Source organism: Salmo salar, chromosome ssa09, assembly GCF_905237065.1.
Source record: "Salmo salar chromosome ssa09, Ssal_v3.1, whole genome shotgun sequence".
NCBI classification, from domain to species: Eukaryota; Metazoa; Chordata; class Actinopteri; order Salmoniformes; family Salmonidae; genus Salmo; species Salmo salar.
Genome location: NC_059450.1, coordinates 118,849,632 through 118,868,338, shown reverse-complemented (window position 1 = coordinate 118,868,338; position 18,707 = coordinate 118,849,632). Strand labels below are relative to the sequence as shown.

The 18,707-nt window shown below is 42.6% G+C and overlaps 3 protein-coding genes and 1 non-coding gene across 11 annotated transcripts; all 4 read right to left on the bottom strand.

Annotated features, from left to right (window-relative positions):
• Nucleotides 1-195: 195 nt before the first annotated feature.
• On the bottom strand, nt 196-2,681 carry LOC106612530 (ras-related protein Rab-1A-like). The gene is made up of 6 exons (XM_045724399.1): nt 2,595-2,681; nt 2,067-2,139; nt 1,692-1,787; nt 1,481-1,576; nt 1,234-1,365; nt 196-1,047 (listed from the first exon to the last, which is right to left on the bottom strand). Exons 1-6 carry the CDS (start codon nt 2,606-2,608, stop codon nt 823-825), a joined length of 636 nt encoding a protein of 211 aa, XP_045580355.1. The 5' UTR covers nt 2,609-2,681; the 3' UTR covers nt 196-822.
• Nucleotides 2,682-2,885: 204 nt separating this feature from the next.
• On the bottom strand, nt 2,886-6,550 carry LOC100194580 (zgc:113149-like). 7 transcript variants are annotated; one of them, XM_045723241.1, is made up of 6 exons: nt 6,414-6,499; nt 5,968-6,096; nt 5,261-5,474; nt 4,583-5,077; nt 4,408-4,461; nt 2,886-4,316 (listed from the first exon to the last, which is right to left on the bottom strand). In XM_045723241.1, the coding sequence occupies exons 3-6, from the start codon at nt 5,397-5,399 to the stop codon at nt 3,841-3,843; spliced, it is 1,164 nt and encodes a 387-aa protein (XP_045579197.1). In that variant the 5' UTR covers nt 5,400-5,474; nt 5,968-6,096; nt 6,414-6,499; the 3' UTR covers nt 2,886-3,840.
• A 363-nt stretch (nt 6,551-6,913) lies between these two features.
• trnar-ucg (transfer RNA arginine (anticodon UCG)) lies at nt 6,914-6,986 on the bottom strand. Its single transcript has one exon. It is a non-coding gene; the product is annotated as a tRNA-Arg (tRNA).
• Nucleotides 6,987-7,051: 65 nt separating this feature from the next.
• LOC123723669 (synaptosomal-associated protein 25) lies at nt 7,052-17,626 on the bottom strand. Of its 2 annotated transcripts, XM_045724398.1 has the most exons (9): nt 17,397-17,559; nt 14,308-14,382; nt 13,344-13,523; nt 12,467-12,508; nt 12,179-12,227; nt 9,627-9,738; nt 9,191-9,328; nt 8,102-8,246; nt 7,052-8,006 (listed from the first exon to the last, which is right to left on the bottom strand). In XM_045724398.1, the coding sequence occupies exons 3-9, from the start codon at nt 13,425-13,427 to the stop codon at nt 7,941-7,943; spliced, it is 636 nt and encodes a 211-aa protein (XP_045580354.1). In that variant the 5' UTR covers nt 13,428-13,523; nt 14,308-14,382; nt 17,397-17,559; the 3' UTR covers nt 7,052-7,940. The 2 variants fall into 2 exon arrangements, with proteins under 2 accessions (XP_045580354.1, XP_045580353.1); XM_045724397.1 differs by lacking the exon at nt 14,308-14,382 and having other exon boundaries at nt 17,397-17,626.
• Nucleotides 17,627-18,707: the final 1,081 nt, after the last annotated feature.

The window sequence follows — 18,707 nt, the reverse complement described above, 5'->3', positions numbered from 1 at the left end:
CACACAGCATCTGCTTCAAATTGTGTGTGTTGCACCCGCAGGACGAGAATTATTCTATTTCTACGGTTGCACCGACGGTACCAGAGTGACCTGCCACAGTTGTACCTGTGCACCACTCTATTTGTGGACATTACACATTACTCATCATATTATTTTATTAAGTGTTCAGTTGATCAAATTGTTCATATACATTAACAAGTTTCAAGTTTCATGCAACAACAGTGCATTCATTATGGAACAACAGTGCATTATGCATAAAAGCAATCAGGAAAACAAATTAAGACACAAATATATAATTTACTGTCATCATTAAACAACAAACATTAATCCAAAAGTGTTTAACATAAGAAAAAAAAACTTCTTGACCACCGATGGTAACCAAAACAATCAGTTCTTCACAAATGTTACAGATAAAATTACACCCTAAATTCACCTTACAATTTCAAAACATCAAGCAAACATTCACCTATCCTGGATCCCCACATGGGTAAATCAACTGTTGTTTTTTTGTCACATGTCCGATACCCAGGCCATTCAAAGATAGCATGGTTGCTGTCGCTGTTCAGCTATTACATTCCACTCCTTGCCAACACTCTTTGGAAAATAACACAAGGAGTGGAATGTTACATAGACTGGTACCCAGACTAATTCAAAGGGTGCCTTTCAGCAGGTCACATTCTCTGCACTGTTGGAACAGGCTACCGCATAACTATTGCATAGCTGTTCACACAAGGATCAATTACCATCTCTGAACAAAACAAAAGGAAATGCATATAGTGTCCAAACTCATTGATTCTCATATGCTGTAGTTTGTGTATGGCACTAGCAACAAGAATTCCCTTCCTCTGTAGCAGCCTCGTCTTTCCCCCCGGGCCAAAGTGGTGCACTGTTTATCTTGTTACCCACTTTAGCAGCCTCACTTTGAACACCATCACTTCCAACACGCTTCTGTATTTCAGAGGCCATGGTTAAAAATGATTTCTCTACATTATCAGCATTCTTCGCACTGGTCTCCAGGAATGGAATCTTTAGGGATGAAGCAAATTTCTGAAGCAATTGTACCAAGAAAGAGAGAGAGCAGAATTGTATGACATTTATCACGACACACCAGAACAAAAGCACAATAACGTGTGATTAGCATGTCTATCTATCATTAACAGTGATTTGTAGTTAATGAAGAATCGATTGTCTATTGGTGGCACAAGCATTTTATGAGTGAGAACAGACACTTACTTGACCAGTGGCAGAGTCCACTACCTTTTTAGAGACCAAGTCACACTTGTTTCCCACAAGCAATTTGGAGACATTTTCACACGCATAGCGGTCAATCTCCTCCAACCACTGCTTCACGTTGTTAAAGGACTCCTGGCAAAATAGTTGAAATCTCGTACATATAGTTTTATCTCTAACTCCAGTATATTTTGATGCAATATGGTCAATCCAACCCATAGAGAGGGGGAGTTCAAATACACTGCATTACCTGATCAGTGACATCATACACAATGATGATCCCATGTGCTCCTCTGTAGTAGCTGGATGTGATGGTCCGGAACCTCTCTTGTCCGGCTGTGTCCCACTAGCAGAGAGATCAAACAGAAATTATAAACAAGCCTTACCACATCCCCATTACCAAAATGTACAACTATACATTTTACAGAGCTATACAGTTTGTCTTATAAACATGTACTTACAATTTGTAGTTTGACAGTCTTCCCATCCATTTCAATGGTTCTGATCTTAAAGTCGACCCCAATTGTGCTGATGTAGCTCTCTGTGTAGGTGTCATCCTGAGGTGTAGAGACAACTGAGCAGTGTTATTATTTACAATGGGAGAATGGCTGAACAAACCTTTCAAAATTGATTAATTACTGGGTTGGATGACGTTTTGCAGTGTCCTTTCCACAAAGGAAATGGCCTTCGTTTTCTGTTTACTCTAGACTCCTTGACATATGGGACAACACAAAGGATTGTGTGTATTCTGTTTTAACACAATCAAATACAATTATTATTGGTCACATACACGTTTGGCAGATGTTATTGCGAGTGTAGTGAAAAGCTTTGCCTACCGCAAACCGCAAGAGCAGGCAAGACTTGCCGACACCAGAGTCTCCAATAAGAAGAAGTTTGAACAGGTAGTCGCTGAGGAATACATTACATTATTATTTAGGTTGATTATATATCATCAAGTAGGATTAAGAAACACACCATTGATAAATGGAAGATGCACTATTGTTATTACATACACGCTCTGCAGAAACACACACACACACACAGCTGCCGGCCTCCCATCTTTTTAGTATTGGTTGGTTCGGCCAAGTTATCGAGGGCCGAAGAGTTTCTTTGTGCTTTTCCAAAGCAACAAAATAAAACATTTGTTTGGGTTGACTCCCATTGCACCACATCCATTGCCCTAAGTGGGAAAAAGTGTCCCAAATTCAGAGAGCTTTTATTGTCCCACAAACCTAAAGGGGCCTTTAAATGTAGCTACAATGTTATCCAAGACAATAGCCTACTTGAACATGTCACATCATGCTTCGACAACCGTACAAATAATACTACAACACCATTGTCACTCACAACTCATCACTACTTACTATTCAGGAATCATGGCCAGATAGCTGGATCCAGAGGGCAGAATGTAAAAGAAAAGAAATACAACTGTGAACAGAATGCCTGTGTTATCTTGGGCCTTTCACAGATGCGTTGTGTTGACGTTCTTCAGACAGCACCTTGTATGATGAGCCGAGAGTCCTATCATTTATTAAAACCTAAGATCATGTTTCAATGCTGTCATTACCTGAGTCTTAAAGCTGTAGCCTGGTTTAGCTTGGGAACTGACTGATCACAACCCATACATTCATTCACTGCCTCCAGGAACAAATAAGTTCAAAACAGGTTGTTTTATTCTCAAGATTTGGTTGAAGGAGTCACATATTACATGTTACAGTACAGTTGTCTAGAGAATGTTTTAAAAAATCATTCAGTCTGGAAGAACAAAAGTTAATTGAAGTTCAGTGAAAAGGTTAGTTTTTCATAAAAACATTTATTCAGCATTGACAAAATATATCTAAAACATTCTCAAAACGTTCCTAAAAAGTTGGACACTCAATATAATTTAAACTCAATATAAAATGAAAATACATTAAATTGAAGTGCAAATGCTACAAATATGGCCAGTTTCTATTTAGTCGTCTCGTAGTTGTAGTGGGATTTATTACCAGTTTAAAAACCAAACCACCTAACCTTCGGATAGTAATATGAGAGGTTGGCAGACGAAAACTCATTCATACTTTCCACATATGCTGCTTTTTTTTGTAATCTAATCGATTTGACCCAAATTAATCTAGAAATGTGGCTGGTTATGCTTGAAGTGTGTGGATGACCAGTCTTTGCATACTTGTTAGAGGAAACCTACAAATGAGGCCATGTAAAACAAAACCGGCTCAGATAAACAGTTCGCTTACCCTTGAAAATATTTTTTAGAGTATTGCACAAGTTTTTCTTTGACAGACATCCTTGCAATGTCCACTCTTGTTCCATTCAGGAAAAAAAAATTGTATTTACCATAGTTCTGGAACCATGACACGTGGATGCATTGCTCTTTATCATCAAAAGTATCACAAAACAGTCACTAGTTAGAAAGCTCATCTCCAGTATATAAAGATATTCATAATTTTATTTTGGCTTCCTGCTATTCAGTACTCTATACTAGTGGCAGCATACTCATTCTCAAGGTGAATCCGCAAACAGTATTAATGACATGATCTCAGTCCACGGGCAAGCACTTCACAGGTTGGGTCCGTGTGTATGTTGTGTTGGGTTCTGTATGTGAACTGGGAGTTAAGAAGGCGGGTGGCCGTTGACCTTGTCCCGCAGGAGAGCCAGGGCATTGGTAGAGAAGTCTCGCAGGACGCTCACAGTCTCTCGCTGCATCTCCAGGGAGTCGCGTACAAACTCCTGCTGCGACTCCACCAGCTGCTGCACAGACTGGGCCAGGGCCCCCAGAGACCCCGACACGGCCCCTAGCAGGGCAGTAGTGGCCTGCTGCTCCTTGAGACTGAGGGAAGCACTGTGGGCTAGCTGCTTCCGGATTGCGCGCTGCCCCATGACTGACCCTGGAGAGGTAGAAGAGGAGGGAGGAGCAGGGAGAAAGGAAGAGGGAGCTGGGAGGGAGGACGAGGAAGTAGCCATGGAGGAAGACACAGCGGTGGAAGAGGTGGCGAATCTGGAGTAGGTGCGACGAGGCTCAGCAGGGGGGCGGAAGGAGCCCATGTGCCGCGGCTCCTCTTCTAGGTCCTCAAATCCCAGACTGTTGTCTATGGGTAATACACAAACAATGTGATACACACAGAAACATGGGTGCAAACACATTTACCAACAATAAAGCGAGATAGAAAAGAGTTTTACCTTCATCGACTGGTGTCATGAATGAAAAATCATGAGACGACTGAGAAGGATCCCCTAAAAGGACAAAAAATAAATAAAAAATATGACAAGGGAGATGATAAAAATCAATACAACATATTGTGTTGAGTGCGAAGAGAAGAGGAGAAATGTTGTTCTGAATACAGGAAAGACTCACGGCCAAATGGCATCCGAGAAAACATGCCAATATCTTTATCTTGAGTTGAGAAAGGTGACATAGACGAGCCCATGGCATGGGGGCTGGTGCCAGGCATACCCATATGATGAAGGCCAGCCATACCATTAGAAGTGCCAGAGGAGCGAGTCAACATCTCTGACATGTCACCAAAGTCATTCTCCTCAGGTTCATGATTCATACTGCCCATGGTGGCCTTGTTCGGAGGGGACGTGGCTAGTATTTCGTGGACCATTTTCTCCACCGGCGACATGTTCTGGGAGATACGGACACCATTAGGCCCTCGCATGGCCACCATCCTGCGCTTGGCGTCGCACTTTAGGTCCGCCCACTTCTTGACGATCTCCATGACCTCCCTTTGGCACTCGCTGATTTTGTTGATGCAAATCGCGATGTCCGCCCATGTTCGCTTCCTCAGGTCTGACGAGGCGCCTTGGTTGAACTTGCCTGTGGCGGTGACAAATGCAGATAATTGCACTCCAAGGAATAAAAGGCAAGCAGAGAATAAAAGAGACAAACAAATGCAAAGTGAACATATGTCTATTGAGTGCTTCATGCTGATCATGACCAAAGGCCTCACATAATACCATGCATAAACTTCGTAAATGATCAAATCCATGTAATTTGTGCACACAGTACACACTGAGTGGAGGTACTTACTTACGAGGATGTGCCTGTTTCTTTTGACCTCAGACAGCAGCAGATGGACTTCATCGAAGGTGAAGCGTGACTTCCTTTTCTTCATGGGCAAGTTGCCCCCAAGTTCCTCTATTTCGCTATAGGTGAATTTGAAATTCATGTTGCACCCCTAGGCCTGTTTACACACCCAAGAGATAGCCACCTATACCTGTGAGGGCACCCTGGCACTGCCAGCCTGCAGAACAAAATGTAAACCTCAGTGCACTCCACTGATAGGAATCCCTGTGTAAAGACATTATGGTTATAAGAGACTGTGTAGCTCAGTTGGTAGAGCAAGGTGCTTGCAACGCCAGGGTTGTGGGTTTGACTCCCAGGGCCATGCCTTTGTAAAATGTATGCACACATGACTAAGTTTCTATGGATAAAAGCATCTGCTAAATGGCATATAGAATGTTTTGGGGGAGATTTTATTCTGTGGGAAAATAATATGCAGTAATCAATGGGTATTCCAGGGATCCATCCCTAAGTGTGCCTAAAACAATACTTCTGTTATGGATCAATCACTTTATATAAAAAAAAAATGTAGTGAGGACACCATGATTTACTATTGACGAGAATACCTGACAACAGTTCATTGTAAAAAATAAAAATCCAACTCTGCATGGGAATTAAATGTGGGTATTTGTCTTTAAATTAACCATTTGTATAATTAGTAGCTTCAATCTCACACTCTCTTGCTAGGCCAATGAGCATTATGCTTCCTGGTTCTTTGTTGAGCCCCCTCCTAACCAACTACAGTAGCTATTTTGCGGAACAACGTCGAAGGCCAGTGTTTTCAACCACGGTAAACGTGCATCCTGCCATGCAACGAAGGGGACAAAATACAAATTAGAAAACGAACGCAGATTTTTACCAATGTGTTAGAGATAAACTGATAAGACAATTGCGAGCGTTCTATGCATTCTGCCTAACTATAGTAGCTAACATTTTGAAGGAACGTTGGCTAATGTCGGTCGCTAGCTAGCTAACGTTAGCTGGTTGGATGGCTAGCTAGGTCGTCCGCGTTTGTTTGCAGATTGTTTATATATATATATATAAACAAACACTTTAACTAACTTAGCAATTAACAATAACAAATGTGAAGTTGTGTTACATTGGATATAGTAGGCATTACCAATATTGACGAATGTTTTTCTTTTCTCTTGCAGTGTCGCTTCATAAACTTCGCACAGACGAGAAGAACGCTGAGTTGCGCAGACTCTGATCGCGCTTTTTCCATGACCCACGGCGGCCACGAGCGCAACATGTACGAAATCTTACCAGAATAGGAATTTGGTACGATGCCAGGAATGGCCACGTTACAGTTCAACGTGCATCAATCACTGCTACTATTGTTACAGAATAACGTACATTGGTTGAACGAGTACACAACCTGTGGTGACATTTCTCAACCAAGTCATGTTGCTACTAAAACACACGAAGGATTTAAATAGTAGGCTACTTAATTATAAGAAAATAGCGTACAGGAGCGTAAATCGTACACTAGTCAATCTAAAACAAACTATGCGTTACATGTCAGAGATGCTACATTTTCTTGGCTACAAGAAACATGACACGTTAACTATGTAATCACAGTGGGAACCTGTTTCAATAAGTAAGACCTGCGAAATTAACCGACCACGAAGGGACTCGAACCCTCAATCTTCTGATTCGAAGTCAGACGCCTTATCCATTAGGCCACGCGGTCTATGACCTCCGTTTCTTTACTCTCAAATTAACCGTAGCTAGCTATGTAACAAAAACATACATGCGTTAACATAAATAATTATGCATTTTAATATTTTATATACAGAATTACAATATAAGTCCATATTTATCTTGTATACAAAATTGTATGAATTATATAGTTGAACACCACAACGTCAGAGGAATGTAATAGGGGGAAGGGGATGTGAGTCTACTTGATGTTATGACAATTAGGAAATTGTGTGATGGAAACCAAGTTCGACATCAGCTATTTTGAAGCGCTAATATAGTCTAACCAAAACTAAAACATATCAATTGCTAGACACATGTAGATGTTAAGTCCAGTTCACAATCTCAACACAGCCTACATGGGAGAATGTGTTGACCATCATGCAACTGTTGAGTTAAATAAAAATGAAAACTGAGCTATAAAGTGCCTTTTAAAAACTATAGTCATCATTGACAGGCAAACTTCATTCAAGTGTTAAAAGCAAAGCAGACACAGAATATTGATTCCTTCCTATTTACTTTAGTCTTCCTGTTGACAATAGGCATAGCAACCCAATTCCACTGGTGCTCCATTCTGCATCGACGGAGGAAGGATAAGGGAGGATGGTGAAAGAGCAGAGAGGATGTGCATCTAGTTTTTAGAAAACAATCTAGCCAACAGATGGCAGCAGTGTGGTCTCCAGGCTATCTGGGTACAAGTCTCGGTAGCATTCCACTCCTTGTACTCTTCTTCGTCATGTGGCACAGACTGGAAAACAGGCTAGGATAAATCTAGAGCCAGGTATGAATAATGATGTGTACCCTGCTGCTCCGGCTTTATGATACGGCATACACAATCATTTGGCAGGTTTTCTATGTGGGTGGATGGTCACTGGATGCATATTGGCACAGAAAGACAGACAGGGAGTAGATAAGATCACACAGCAGAGAAGGACAATCTTCCTCTTTATCTTTTCATTAGATTGTTAGCTTTCTGATTGGCAGCATCAATGCGGTATACATTGTGAATGGCCTGTAGAAACAACACATTAGATTAATGTTCAATACAGAATTGGTCATCTATCGTTATTGAATAAATGGCTGCATGGCAGGTACTATAGGACTGACCTTGCCCTGAATGCGGTCAATCTGGACATTCTGCGTGTCGATCTCATTGCCCATGTCCAGTGCCATGCTCTTCAGGTTGCCTATGATGCTGCCTACATGTCCCAGATTCTCCTCCATCTCATCTTCGCGTGCATCATTTGTCACCCTGATAGACAGACAGACAGACAGACAGACAGATATTTATAAAGAGAAAACACATCAACAGAAAGTATAATTTGCAGTCGTCAGTTTGTACATTTAACAGAAGTTTACGGTACATTGTTGTTTTTGCAAGGAGTATTCTCCCTGCATCCAGGGAGGTGCGCTGGGTTTTTATAAATGTCCTCTGTTTGGCCAGGTACTCCTGCAGAACATGACCGGTGACTGGTTCTACATGTCAATGTGTTATAGACAAGAGTAAATATCCCCTGGCTGCCACGACACAGCCTCTGTTATGTACATAGTCATTGAAGCTATACAGTAAATGAGAAAGTAGTAGTTGTAGGGATTCAAACCTGTTTTGGGCATAGCTGGATTATCTCAAATCAATGCAATGGCCAGATTCATCAGAAAATATTTGTCAACCAAAAAAATATGTGCAGACTGCAGGCAGACAGTTCAGAGTTTTTTCTGCATCAAAAAGTAGCTTTGGTCAGCCTATCGGTCAAGGCCCTGGTCAAGAATTGTTATTAGGCTATCTTGGTGGCGGAAAGGATTTTGGGTTTTTAAAGCCACTTTCCAGCAATTATACACATTTTTCCATGGAGCTGAGAGAAATTTAGCAGATTTAAAGCACATTTTTGTGTTCTTATGCTCAAACATTACAACAAAATCAATACTCCTGAATTCATTGTTTTTGTCTTTACACTGTTTGGAATTAGCGTCCCAAAAAAAGGCTTAGGCAGCCCGCCCAAGACTTTTCTATGCAAAGAAACCCAGGAATTATTAGCCCATATCCATAATGGTGTGATATATACTGTGTGTGTACAACAATAATAAGCTGTCGTTCTCTTGGGAATTGTGAGGGCACGTGCACGTCTTTGAGTATATTCCATTGGTTGGGATTGGTTGCCTTGCTATTGGGTTTGTCATGCCTTTGACCATTATTACTTGCATATGTAGCCTCCGCTCATGATCATCTGCTCTCTCTCATCCATGACGCGTGAGGACGGCTGGCCAGACACCACCCCATCCTGGTTGTTCCCCCACACCTTCTTATAGGCCCCACTCTCCTCAAAGTCCTTCAGCCTATGCAGAGGCAGAGTCAGACAGGATAGAGCACATCACACAGCCATACACACAGAGCTTCATATCACAGTACATTGTTTTAACTCAGAGTACAACAAAGGGTCACCTGCATGAAATAAACAAAATTCCTGATCTAAGCCCTGGCATGTGAAGGAAGGAAAGCGAGTAGGAGTCTGATGCGTGGCAACTGGCAAACAAAGTGTAAAGACTGGCACACCAACATGCGCATTAATACTTGAGGAAGGAACAATGTATTCCCAATCTGCTCCTGACGCTCATGACCCCTCCCACCACCTACTTATCACAGGAACACAGACCGCAGCATTGGCCCAGGTCTGTGAGGTTCTTCTCAGCCTCCTTCATATCCGAGTTGATCTGGTCCAGGCCCTCCTCAATCCGTTCCAGTTGCTCTGGACAATGCAAAACGTGAGGGAAGGGTAGGAATGGGAGAGGTGGAGGAAAGTGGGGAGAATGAGGGAGAACGTAATATTACACAAAACTGTTCTATCACCAAAGCCCCCAACTGACAAAAGCCGGCGGTCAAATATACTGCTCAAACAAATAAAGGGAACACTAAAATAACACATCCTAGATCTGAATGAATGAAATAATCTTATTAAATACTTTTTTCTTTACATAGTTGAATGTGCTGACAACAAAATCACACAAAAATAATCAATGGAAATCCAATTTATCAACCCATGGAGGTCTGGATTTGGAGTCACACTCAAAATTAAAGTGGAAAACCACACTACAGGCTGATCCAACTTTGATGTAATGTCCTTAAAACAAGTCAAAATGAGGCTCAGTAGTGTGTGTGACCTCCACGTGCCTGTATGACCTCCCTACAACGCCTGGGCATGCTCCTGATGAGGTGGCGGATGGTCTCCTGAGGGATCTCCTCCCAGACCTGGACTAAAGCATCCGCCAACTCCTGGACAGTCTGTGGTGCAACGTGGCGTTGGTGGATGGAGCGAGACATGATATCCCAGATGTACTCAATTGGATTCAGGTCTGGGGAACGGGCGGGCCAGTCCATAGCATCAATGCCTTCCTCTTGCAGGAACTGCTGACACACTCCAGCCACATGAGGTCTATAATTGTCTTGCATTAGGAGGAACCCAGGGCCAACCGCACCAGCATATGGTCTCACAAGGGGTCTGAGGATCTCATCTCGGTACCTAATGGCAGTCAGGCTACCTCTGGCGAGCACATCGAGGGCTGTGCGGCCCCCCAAAGAAATGCCACCCCACACCATGACTGACCCACCGCCAAACCGGTCATGCTGGAGGATGTTGCAGGCAGCAGAATGTTCTCCACGGCGTCTCTAGACTCTGTCACGTCTGTCACATGCTCAGTGTGAACCTGCTTTCATCTGTGAAGAGCACAGGGCGCCAGTGGCGAATTTCCCAATCTTGGTGTTCTCTGGCAAATGCCAAACGTCCTGCACGGTGTTGGGCTGTAAGCACAACCCCCACCTGTGGACGTCGGGCCATCATACCACCCTCATGGAGTCTGTTTTTGACCGTTTGAGCAGACACATGCATATTTGTGGCCTGCTGGTGGTCATTGTGCAGGGCTCTGGCAGTGCTCCTCCTTGCACAAAGGCGGAGGTAGCGGTCCTGCTGCTGGGTTGTTGCCCTCCTACGGCCTCCTCCACGTCTCCTGATGTACTGGCCTGTCTCCTGGTAGCGCCTCCATGCTCTGGACACTACGCTGACAGACACAGCAAACCTTCTTGCCACAGCTTGCATTGATGTGCCATCCTGGATGAGCTGCACTACCTGAGCCACTTGTGTGGGTTGTAGACTCCGTCTCATGCTACCACTAGAGTGAAAGCACCGCCAGCATTCAAAAGTGACCAAAACATCAGCCAGGAAGCATAGGAACTGAGAAGTGGTTTGTGGTCCCCACCTGCAGAACCACTCCTTTATTGGGGGTGTCTTGCTAATTGCCTATAATTTCCACCTGTTGTCTATTCCATTTGCACAACAGCATGTGAAATTTATTGTCAATCAGTGTTGCTTCCTAAGTGGACAGTTTGATTTCACAGAAGTGTGATTGACTTGGAGTTACATTGTGTTGTTTAAGTGTTCCCTTTATTTTTTTGAGCAGTGTATAATGCAATTGCGCAAATATGGTGCAAACTCCAAAACTGAGAACAGGACACAAATTATTTAATAATGGTCCGCACAAGTCCATAAAATGCCTGGTATTGTGTGGGTAGAAGATGTACCGTTTGTAAAACACACATATTTTGGGACATGACCATCATTTTCCTGTGGTTAACGTTGGTGCAGACTTCTAGTCACCCAATCTCACAATGGAGCAAAACACAAAACAAAATAAATCATGACCTGGAGCAGAGGATGGATGGACAGACAGACGGTCTAGTTGCCAGTTGGCCTGGCGGGCACTCAGGTGACACACAGATGACAGATGTCCTCAGAGCAGGCCAGACCTACTTGATGCAGGGCCAGACGCACAGGCCACAACATTTGGCCATGTCAGTTAGGTTTTTCTCAGCCTCTTTCATATCCTTGTTGATTTGATCCATCCCCTCATCGATGCGGTCCAGTTGCTCTGCCCATATGGGGAAGGTGGGGAGCATGGGCAGGGTGGATAGGAGAGACACAGGAGGGAACACACACATACAGTACATGCACACAAAAGCAAACACACACACATAGCTTACACACATCTAGTATACTGACAAAAACACGAGCACTCACATATGGATAAATATACAAGAACAAGGACCATCGAAGGTTGCGGTTGTACGATTGACATTGATGTTATGTCCACATCTTCCAATGAGAGAAAACGATTAAATAACATCCATTCCATTACCTCCTTGTTCGTCCAGCATGACCAGGGCCCGGATTCCTGAATCTTTGCTCTGTTGAGATCAGAAATGGCATTAGATTCACCATAATGTTGCTGTTCATGATTTTGCATTTCAACTTAATCAAATGAAGACTCTTCAGTTAAAATGTAGTTCATTATCAATAGGCAGCCCCCCCAAAAAAAAAAATCAACCAGAGATGATGTGATTATAATGACGACGACGACGACGTGTCATTATTAGGGCTTGGTCAACAGAGGCAGAGTGAGTGACAGGTGCAGAGACTCACATACCTCCTCTACTAGCTGCATCATACGACGGGTACTCTCCAGGGACTGGATGATGAGGGACAGAGAGACAGGACACCATTCGAGGATTTAGTTACCTTAGATACAGGACTAAAAACATTTCAAATCCTGAGGGCGAGGCTGAAAAACTGTCCACTTCCACAGATGAAAGGCACTAATCAAGGTCACTCAGTGCGAGTCATCTTTAATACTATACATGTTGCACTGTCTTAGGGCTCTGTCTTTATAGCTACACCAGTATTTGTATTGCCCAAATATGGAACAGTAAACAAATTACAACACTATTCTCTCAGTGAAAGTATTTCCATCTATAATCAATCTTAGAAGACACACTGTGACATCATCTCATTGACTTCTGCCCCTTCCCCTGTTTTTCATAGAACTGCTATGGAGATTGAAACATCCTGTACTGATCTAATGACCTGTTATATTTCCACACAACAAGGCTTAGGCTATAAAACAAACAGACTCATTTCAGTGGTCTGTGTGCCAAGAATGTGTTTGTATAGATAGCTGGGGACTTTCTCCAAGGTATTTCCTGATGCTGAGGTAATGGGACTGGGAAATGGCTGTGATGTGCAGTAAGTAACCTTTACCCAAGGGGAAACCCTCTGGGAGAGAGGCTTAGGGTGATGTCACTGTGTAATCTCTGAATGTTCCAACTCAAAACAATGCCCGGGTATGGCATGTAACCTTTTCTATAGCTCCTGGCATGATTTACCCTTTATTGTGGGGGCCAATGGTCAACAGCCAACGGCTATGGGGACATTGTGTATTGATCTTAAAAGTTCAACTGAATCTTCTGTTGTTGATATTTCAAAGTTAAATAAGTTTGTGCTCTTTAGACAATATGTGACATTACCTCATCTGTCACCTGGTTGGCCCTCCTCTGCAGCTCCTCATGCTCTGTCCTCACGGGTGTGTCGGCAGCCATCCTTCCTGACATCTACAGCAGCCGCGGGAGGACAGCACAGTCTGGTTTGCTCAGTAGCCTCTTTCCCAAGACGCAAGGCTAGTGCATCAGGTGGCTTTGACAACAGTCCTGGTTAAGACAATGAAAACAGTGCAACAGTACAGAGTGCAGTAAATAGAAAATCTAGGCAGTATCATCCAGAAATTCTGACATGGTAACCTTACACCCAGTGATGTGGTTTAACATTGACTCAGGAAGGGAATGCCATTAACTGAATGAAATTTGCCCTCTAAATTACCCATTGCTCTTTGAGTGAGCTTGAGGACATGGAACAATACTATTAAGGACAGATGGGATCAATCATGATTTCAACATGGCCTGTTGGTTCAACTCTGTGGCTACACAGTCTTTCTGTCGTGCGCAATTGGAGCCCCATAGTTCTGAAAACCTGAACATTTTCACCTGGCATGTCAGTTTGATTAGTGAATTTTCTACCCTGCTTGTTTTCTCCTCACCCCTCTCATCCCCACTCGACTCTGTGCCTCTACTGCCTATCCTTTCAGATCATATTCCATTCATTGCTTAACATAATTACTGCTCATTTCACAAAACCTCTCTTGTTCCTCAGACCCTCACACCTACATGCATCCCACCTACACTCCTTCCATTCTGTTGTGAGGGAGTTGACAGTGCGCCATGGAGCAGCATCCTTATAATTATCATTAATCACCACCTGCCTCACCCAGGCAACACGCTGAAAGGCAAGTGGAGAGGGAGAGAAAGAAATGGAGGGAGAAAAAGAGTGAGAGAGGTGGGGGAGGAAGAAAGACCGAAGGAAAGAAAAGAGACAACCAGAAGTAACAACAGTATGTTTTGTCTGGGAATGAAGGGCTGCAAAGATTGCAACACGTACTGTATATATGATGACGGCTAGAAGTTGTAGTATAAGGAGACCCACAGGAAAAGCTGGTTTTCTGGGGAGTCACACCTGGAATGAGACTTTGAGAACTTAATTGCCAAAGAAAAACCAGAGCTCTTTTATCTCAATGCAGAGTCCCCGTCTCCTGCCATGATTCAATGAGAACGGTATCTGCTGTACCAGATAGACAGATGAGAATGAGAGCAACATCTTAACCAAAGGCTTCCTGTTGCACTCCTACTGCACCACCTACGCATCACGTCATTGATGGTAATGACAGCCATTTCCACAACTCATGAAGGAGACATAACAGGGTTGCCTATTTTTCAGACACAGAACTTACTCTATTAAATAAGCTGTGAAGTATTGTGTGTAACGTGCCTGTTTTTGTATGCTTAAATAGAAGAAATTAACGAATATAAAAGAAAAAAGTCACAGTCGCAAGCAGCACAGTTATATGACAAGCAGAGGTAGTTATTTTTTTATTTAACCTTTATTTAACTAGGCAAGTCAGTTAAGATCAAATTCTTATTTACAATGATGGCTTACCAAAGGGCAAAAAGCCTCCTGCGGGACGGGGGCTGGGATTAAAAATTGAAATATATGACAAAACACACATCACAACAAGAGAGCCACCACAACACTACATAAAGAGAGACCTAAGACAACAACATAGCATGGCAGCAAAACATGACAACAACATGGTAGCAACACAACATGGCAGCAGCACAACATGGTAGCGGTGAAGACCATGGTACAAACATTCTTGGGACAGACAACAGCACAATGTGTAAAGTTAGCGTGTCCTCATTACACTTTCAACGAATGAATAAAAGAGAAGGATTGAAATGAGACAAGCACACTGATTCATAGCTTAGCCATGGGGAAATTGGTACCATGGGGAGGGCACGCTTTTGATGCCTTTTAAAAAGCTGATTCATTGGTAGTGTATCAAATCAAATGTATTTATATAGCCCTTCTTACATCAGCTGATATCTCAAAGTACTGTACAGAAACCCAGCCTAAAACCCCAAACAGCAAGTAATGCAGGTTTAGAAGCACGGTGGCTAGGAAAAACTCCCTAGAAAGGCCAAAACCTAGGAAGAAACCTAGAGAGGAACCAGGCTATGAGGGGTGGCTAGTCCTCTTCTGGCTGTGCCGGGTGGAGATTATAACAGAACATGGCCAAGATGTTCAAATGTTCATAATTGACCAGTGTAGCGTGTATTATTATCTTCCATGAGTGCACAGTTGCTTGATGAAGTGCAAGTTGTCATACCACCCACCATCCCCACCCACCATTCGCCTGTAACCAACACCAAAGGAGACTCCTAGCCATGCTCTATAAACTGAGTGTCACGCCCTGACCTTAGAGAGCCTTTTCATTTCTCTATTTGGTTAGGTCAGGGTGTGATTTGGGTGGGCATTCTAGTTTTTCTATTTCTTTGTTGGCCCAGGTATGGTTCCCAATCATAGGCAAATAGTCTATCATTGTCTCTGATTGGGGATCATACTTAGGCAGCCTTTTTTCAACCTTTAGTTTGTGGGATTTTGTTTTTGGTACTGTGCTGTGTAGCCCTACTGAACGTAGGGGACAGACTGATATTCTGCAAAAGGTACATGGATTGGACTGCTGAGGACTGGGGTAAAGTAATTTTCTCTGACGAATCCCCTTTCCGATTGTTGGGGGCATCCGGAAAAAAGCTTGTCCGGAGAAGACAAGGTGAGCGCTACCATCAGTCCTGTGTCATGCCAACAGTAAAGCATCCTGAGACCATTCATGTGTGGGGTTGCTTCTCAGCCAAGGGAGTGGGCTCACTCACAATTTTGCCTAAGAACACAGCCATGAATAAAGAATGGTACCAACACATCCTCCGAGAGCAACTTCTCCCAACCATCCAGGAACAGTTTGGTGACGAACAATCCCATTGAGTACTTGTGATCAATCCTTAAGAGGCGGGTGGACAAAGAAAAACCCACAAATTCTGACAAACTCCAAGCATTGATTATGCAAGAATGGGCTGCCATCAGTCAGGATGTGGCCCAGAAGTTAATTGACAGCATGCCAGGGTGGATTGCAGAGGTCTTGAAAAAGAAGGGTCAACGCTGCAACTATTGACTATTTGCATCAACTTCATGTAATTGTCAATAAAAGCCTTTGACACTTATGAAATGCGTGTAATTATACTTCAGTATTCCATAGTAACATCTGACAAAAATATCTAAAGACACTGAAGCAGCAAACTTTGTGGAAATTAATGTGTCATTTAAAACTTTTGGCCACGACTGTACATTACATAACCAATGCTTAACCTATCAGAAGGGACATCTGAATATTTGATTTCCCTCAAATTCAACAGCTGACAAACTTGTGAAAGTATCATACAGTGTCTGATTCTGATCACAAAGTGTATGTTTGTTTGCCAACATGCTCAGAGCAATATATTCATCTAACGTTAACCTGCTGTAAATGTCAACCTGCATGGCCCCTGAAAAGGGCAGAGATGATTGGTCACGTCAGAAAACAGGTCATGCTATCATGGATCATGGTTACCCACTGAAGAGGACTGCCGGGTGGAGGGCGCATTGAAAATGCTATGCCACAGTAATTACCACTGATGAGTAAATACCATTCATTGTACATCCCCACTAGAAAAATAATCTACCTCCTACACTAAAACACTAATAAGAGAATATTATGTTTTCAAAACCAGTTTTTTTCAGGAAGAGCATTGATAACAGGAAGGGGTTCAGCTACAAGGCATGGGAGGATTCAGCACATTGTCTTGTGCAAGACCTATAACTGTAATGTTTCCATAATATCAAGTAACCTGCATGTTTGTTTACATCAATACTAGATACTGATATTTTAGATTTTCAATATAACTTAACCTTTATCAAACAATAGATTTTGCCATACATTTTTGTAACTATTTTAGGCTATAAATAAATAGCTAAACAGTGTCAATGCGATGGGTCAATATTAGCCTCCACATAGCCTATATTATAATATAGAAATCACGCAAAACTTAGGCCTACGTCTATAAAGTGATAAACACAGTTAAACAAACCTGTAACTTTACCTTTAACTTAAATGAGAGGTCGTGTTGGCCTCGAATTTGCCCAACAATCCACTGGAACATCCGTCACCTGTTTATTCATTGATCTACAAGGTCCCTCAGCATCATCTCGGAGGTTTTTGTTCCTTCCTTCCAAGTCGGCTCTGCCCGGAGGTAAGTCCGATGACACGCCCTGATTACCATCCGCTCATCCAATTGGTGGCTCTGTCTACGACTTTACACCCCGACAAGGGACTCTCTTATTCTCTTGGCTCTGTTCCAAATCCTTCTTCTTCGATAACGCCCTTTTGAACAGTTGCTCTGGAAACGGCCCTGGTACCTGTGCAAATCATCAGCCGCGGTTCTTCAGTCTCATTCTCCTTTTTTCCCATGCAGTGTGTAAATTAAGTTAACAGGCAGCCAAGATTTGGCAATTAGTCGGCCGAGGTGGAAGTCAAGAGTGGTACTGATGAATAATAACAATCAGCTTTATTATTGACTTGGTTTGTAAAAGTCAATCAAATAGGTACAATAAAACAGAAATATTAAAGTTATTTACAAACATATGAGAGAACATTTCTTTAATTAAATTATAATAAATGACAGCTTTAAGTATTAGGTAATATTACACCAATATTGAGCACTATCATTTATATATTACATTACATAGCAGTATGGAATGTTTGACCAAAAGTGTGTTGCCGGAGAAAAAGGAAAACACAAAACTTTAAAGTATTTGAAATCTAAAAAGGGAGTTGAGGTTGGCCAGTTGGAGAGAAAGTAGATTTGTGTTTTCCTTGTGTTGCTGCAATTCTGCCATCTAGTGACGAATTTAATTAACATTCAAATCAAATCAAATCTTATTGGTCACATACACATGGTTAGCAGATGTTACTGCGAGTGTAGCGAAATACTTATGCTTCTAGATCTGACAGTGTAGCAGTATCTAACAGGTAATATCTAACAATTCCACAAAACCTAATACACACAATCTAGTAAAGGAATGGGATGAGGATATATTCGTGCAAAATATATGGATGAGCAGTGACAGAGCGGCGAAGATGCAATAGATAGTAAAGAATAGATAGTGAAGGATACAGTATATAGATATGAGATGAGTAATGCGAGATATTTAAACATTCTGGGGCCCCAGTGTTGAGGATCAGCGGACTGGAGATGTTGTTTCCTACCTTTACCACCTGGGGGCGGCCCGTCAGGAAGTCCAGGACCCAGTTGCACAGGGCGGGGTCGAGACCCAGGGTCTCAAGCTTAATGATGAGTTTGGAGGGTACTATGGTGTTGAATGCTGAGCTGTAGTCAATGAACAGCATTCTT

What these genes read in the sequence shown, in the direction of transcription:
- LOC106612530 (XM_045724399.1), bottom strand. An exon ending in AGACTGTCAAACTACAAATT is followed by an intron (nt 1,577 to 1,691) that starts GTAAGTACATGT and finishes TCTCTCTGCTAG; the next exon opens with TGGGACACAGCCGGACAAGA. An exon ending in TGTATGATGTCACTGATCAG is followed by an intron (nt 1,366 to 1,480) that starts GTAATGCAGTGT and finishes CTATTTTGCCAG; the next exon opens with GAGTCCTTTAACAACGTGAA.
- LOC100194580 (XM_014213697.2), bottom strand. Translation starts at nt 5,219, where the DNA reads ATGGATTTGATCATTTACGAAGTTTATGCATGGTATTATGTGAGGCCT. An exon ending in TTCTCGGATGCCATTTGGCC is followed by an intron (nt 4,462 to 4,582) that starts GTGAGTCTTTCC and finishes TTGTCCTTTTAG; the next exon opens with GGGATCCTTCTCAGTCGTCT. An exon ending in CATGACACCAGTCGATGAAG is followed by an intron (nt 4,317 to 4,407) that starts GTAAAACTCTTT and finishes TATTACCCATAG; the next exon opens with ACAACAGTCTGGGATTTGAG.
- LOC123723669 (XM_045724397.1), bottom strand. Translation starts at nt 13,427, where the DNA reads ATGTCAGGAAGGATGGCTGCCGACACACCCGTGAGGACAGAGCATGAG. An exon ending in CATGCTGGACGAACAAGGAG is followed by an intron (nt 9,739 to 12,178) that starts GTAATGGAATGG and finishes TGCATTGTCCAG; the next exon opens with AGCAACTGGAACGGATTGAG. An exon ending in TTGACCGCATTCAGGGCAAG is followed by an intron (nt 8,007 to 8,101) that starts GTCAGTCCTATA and finishes TTGTTTCTACAG; the next exon opens with GCCATTCACAATGTATACCG.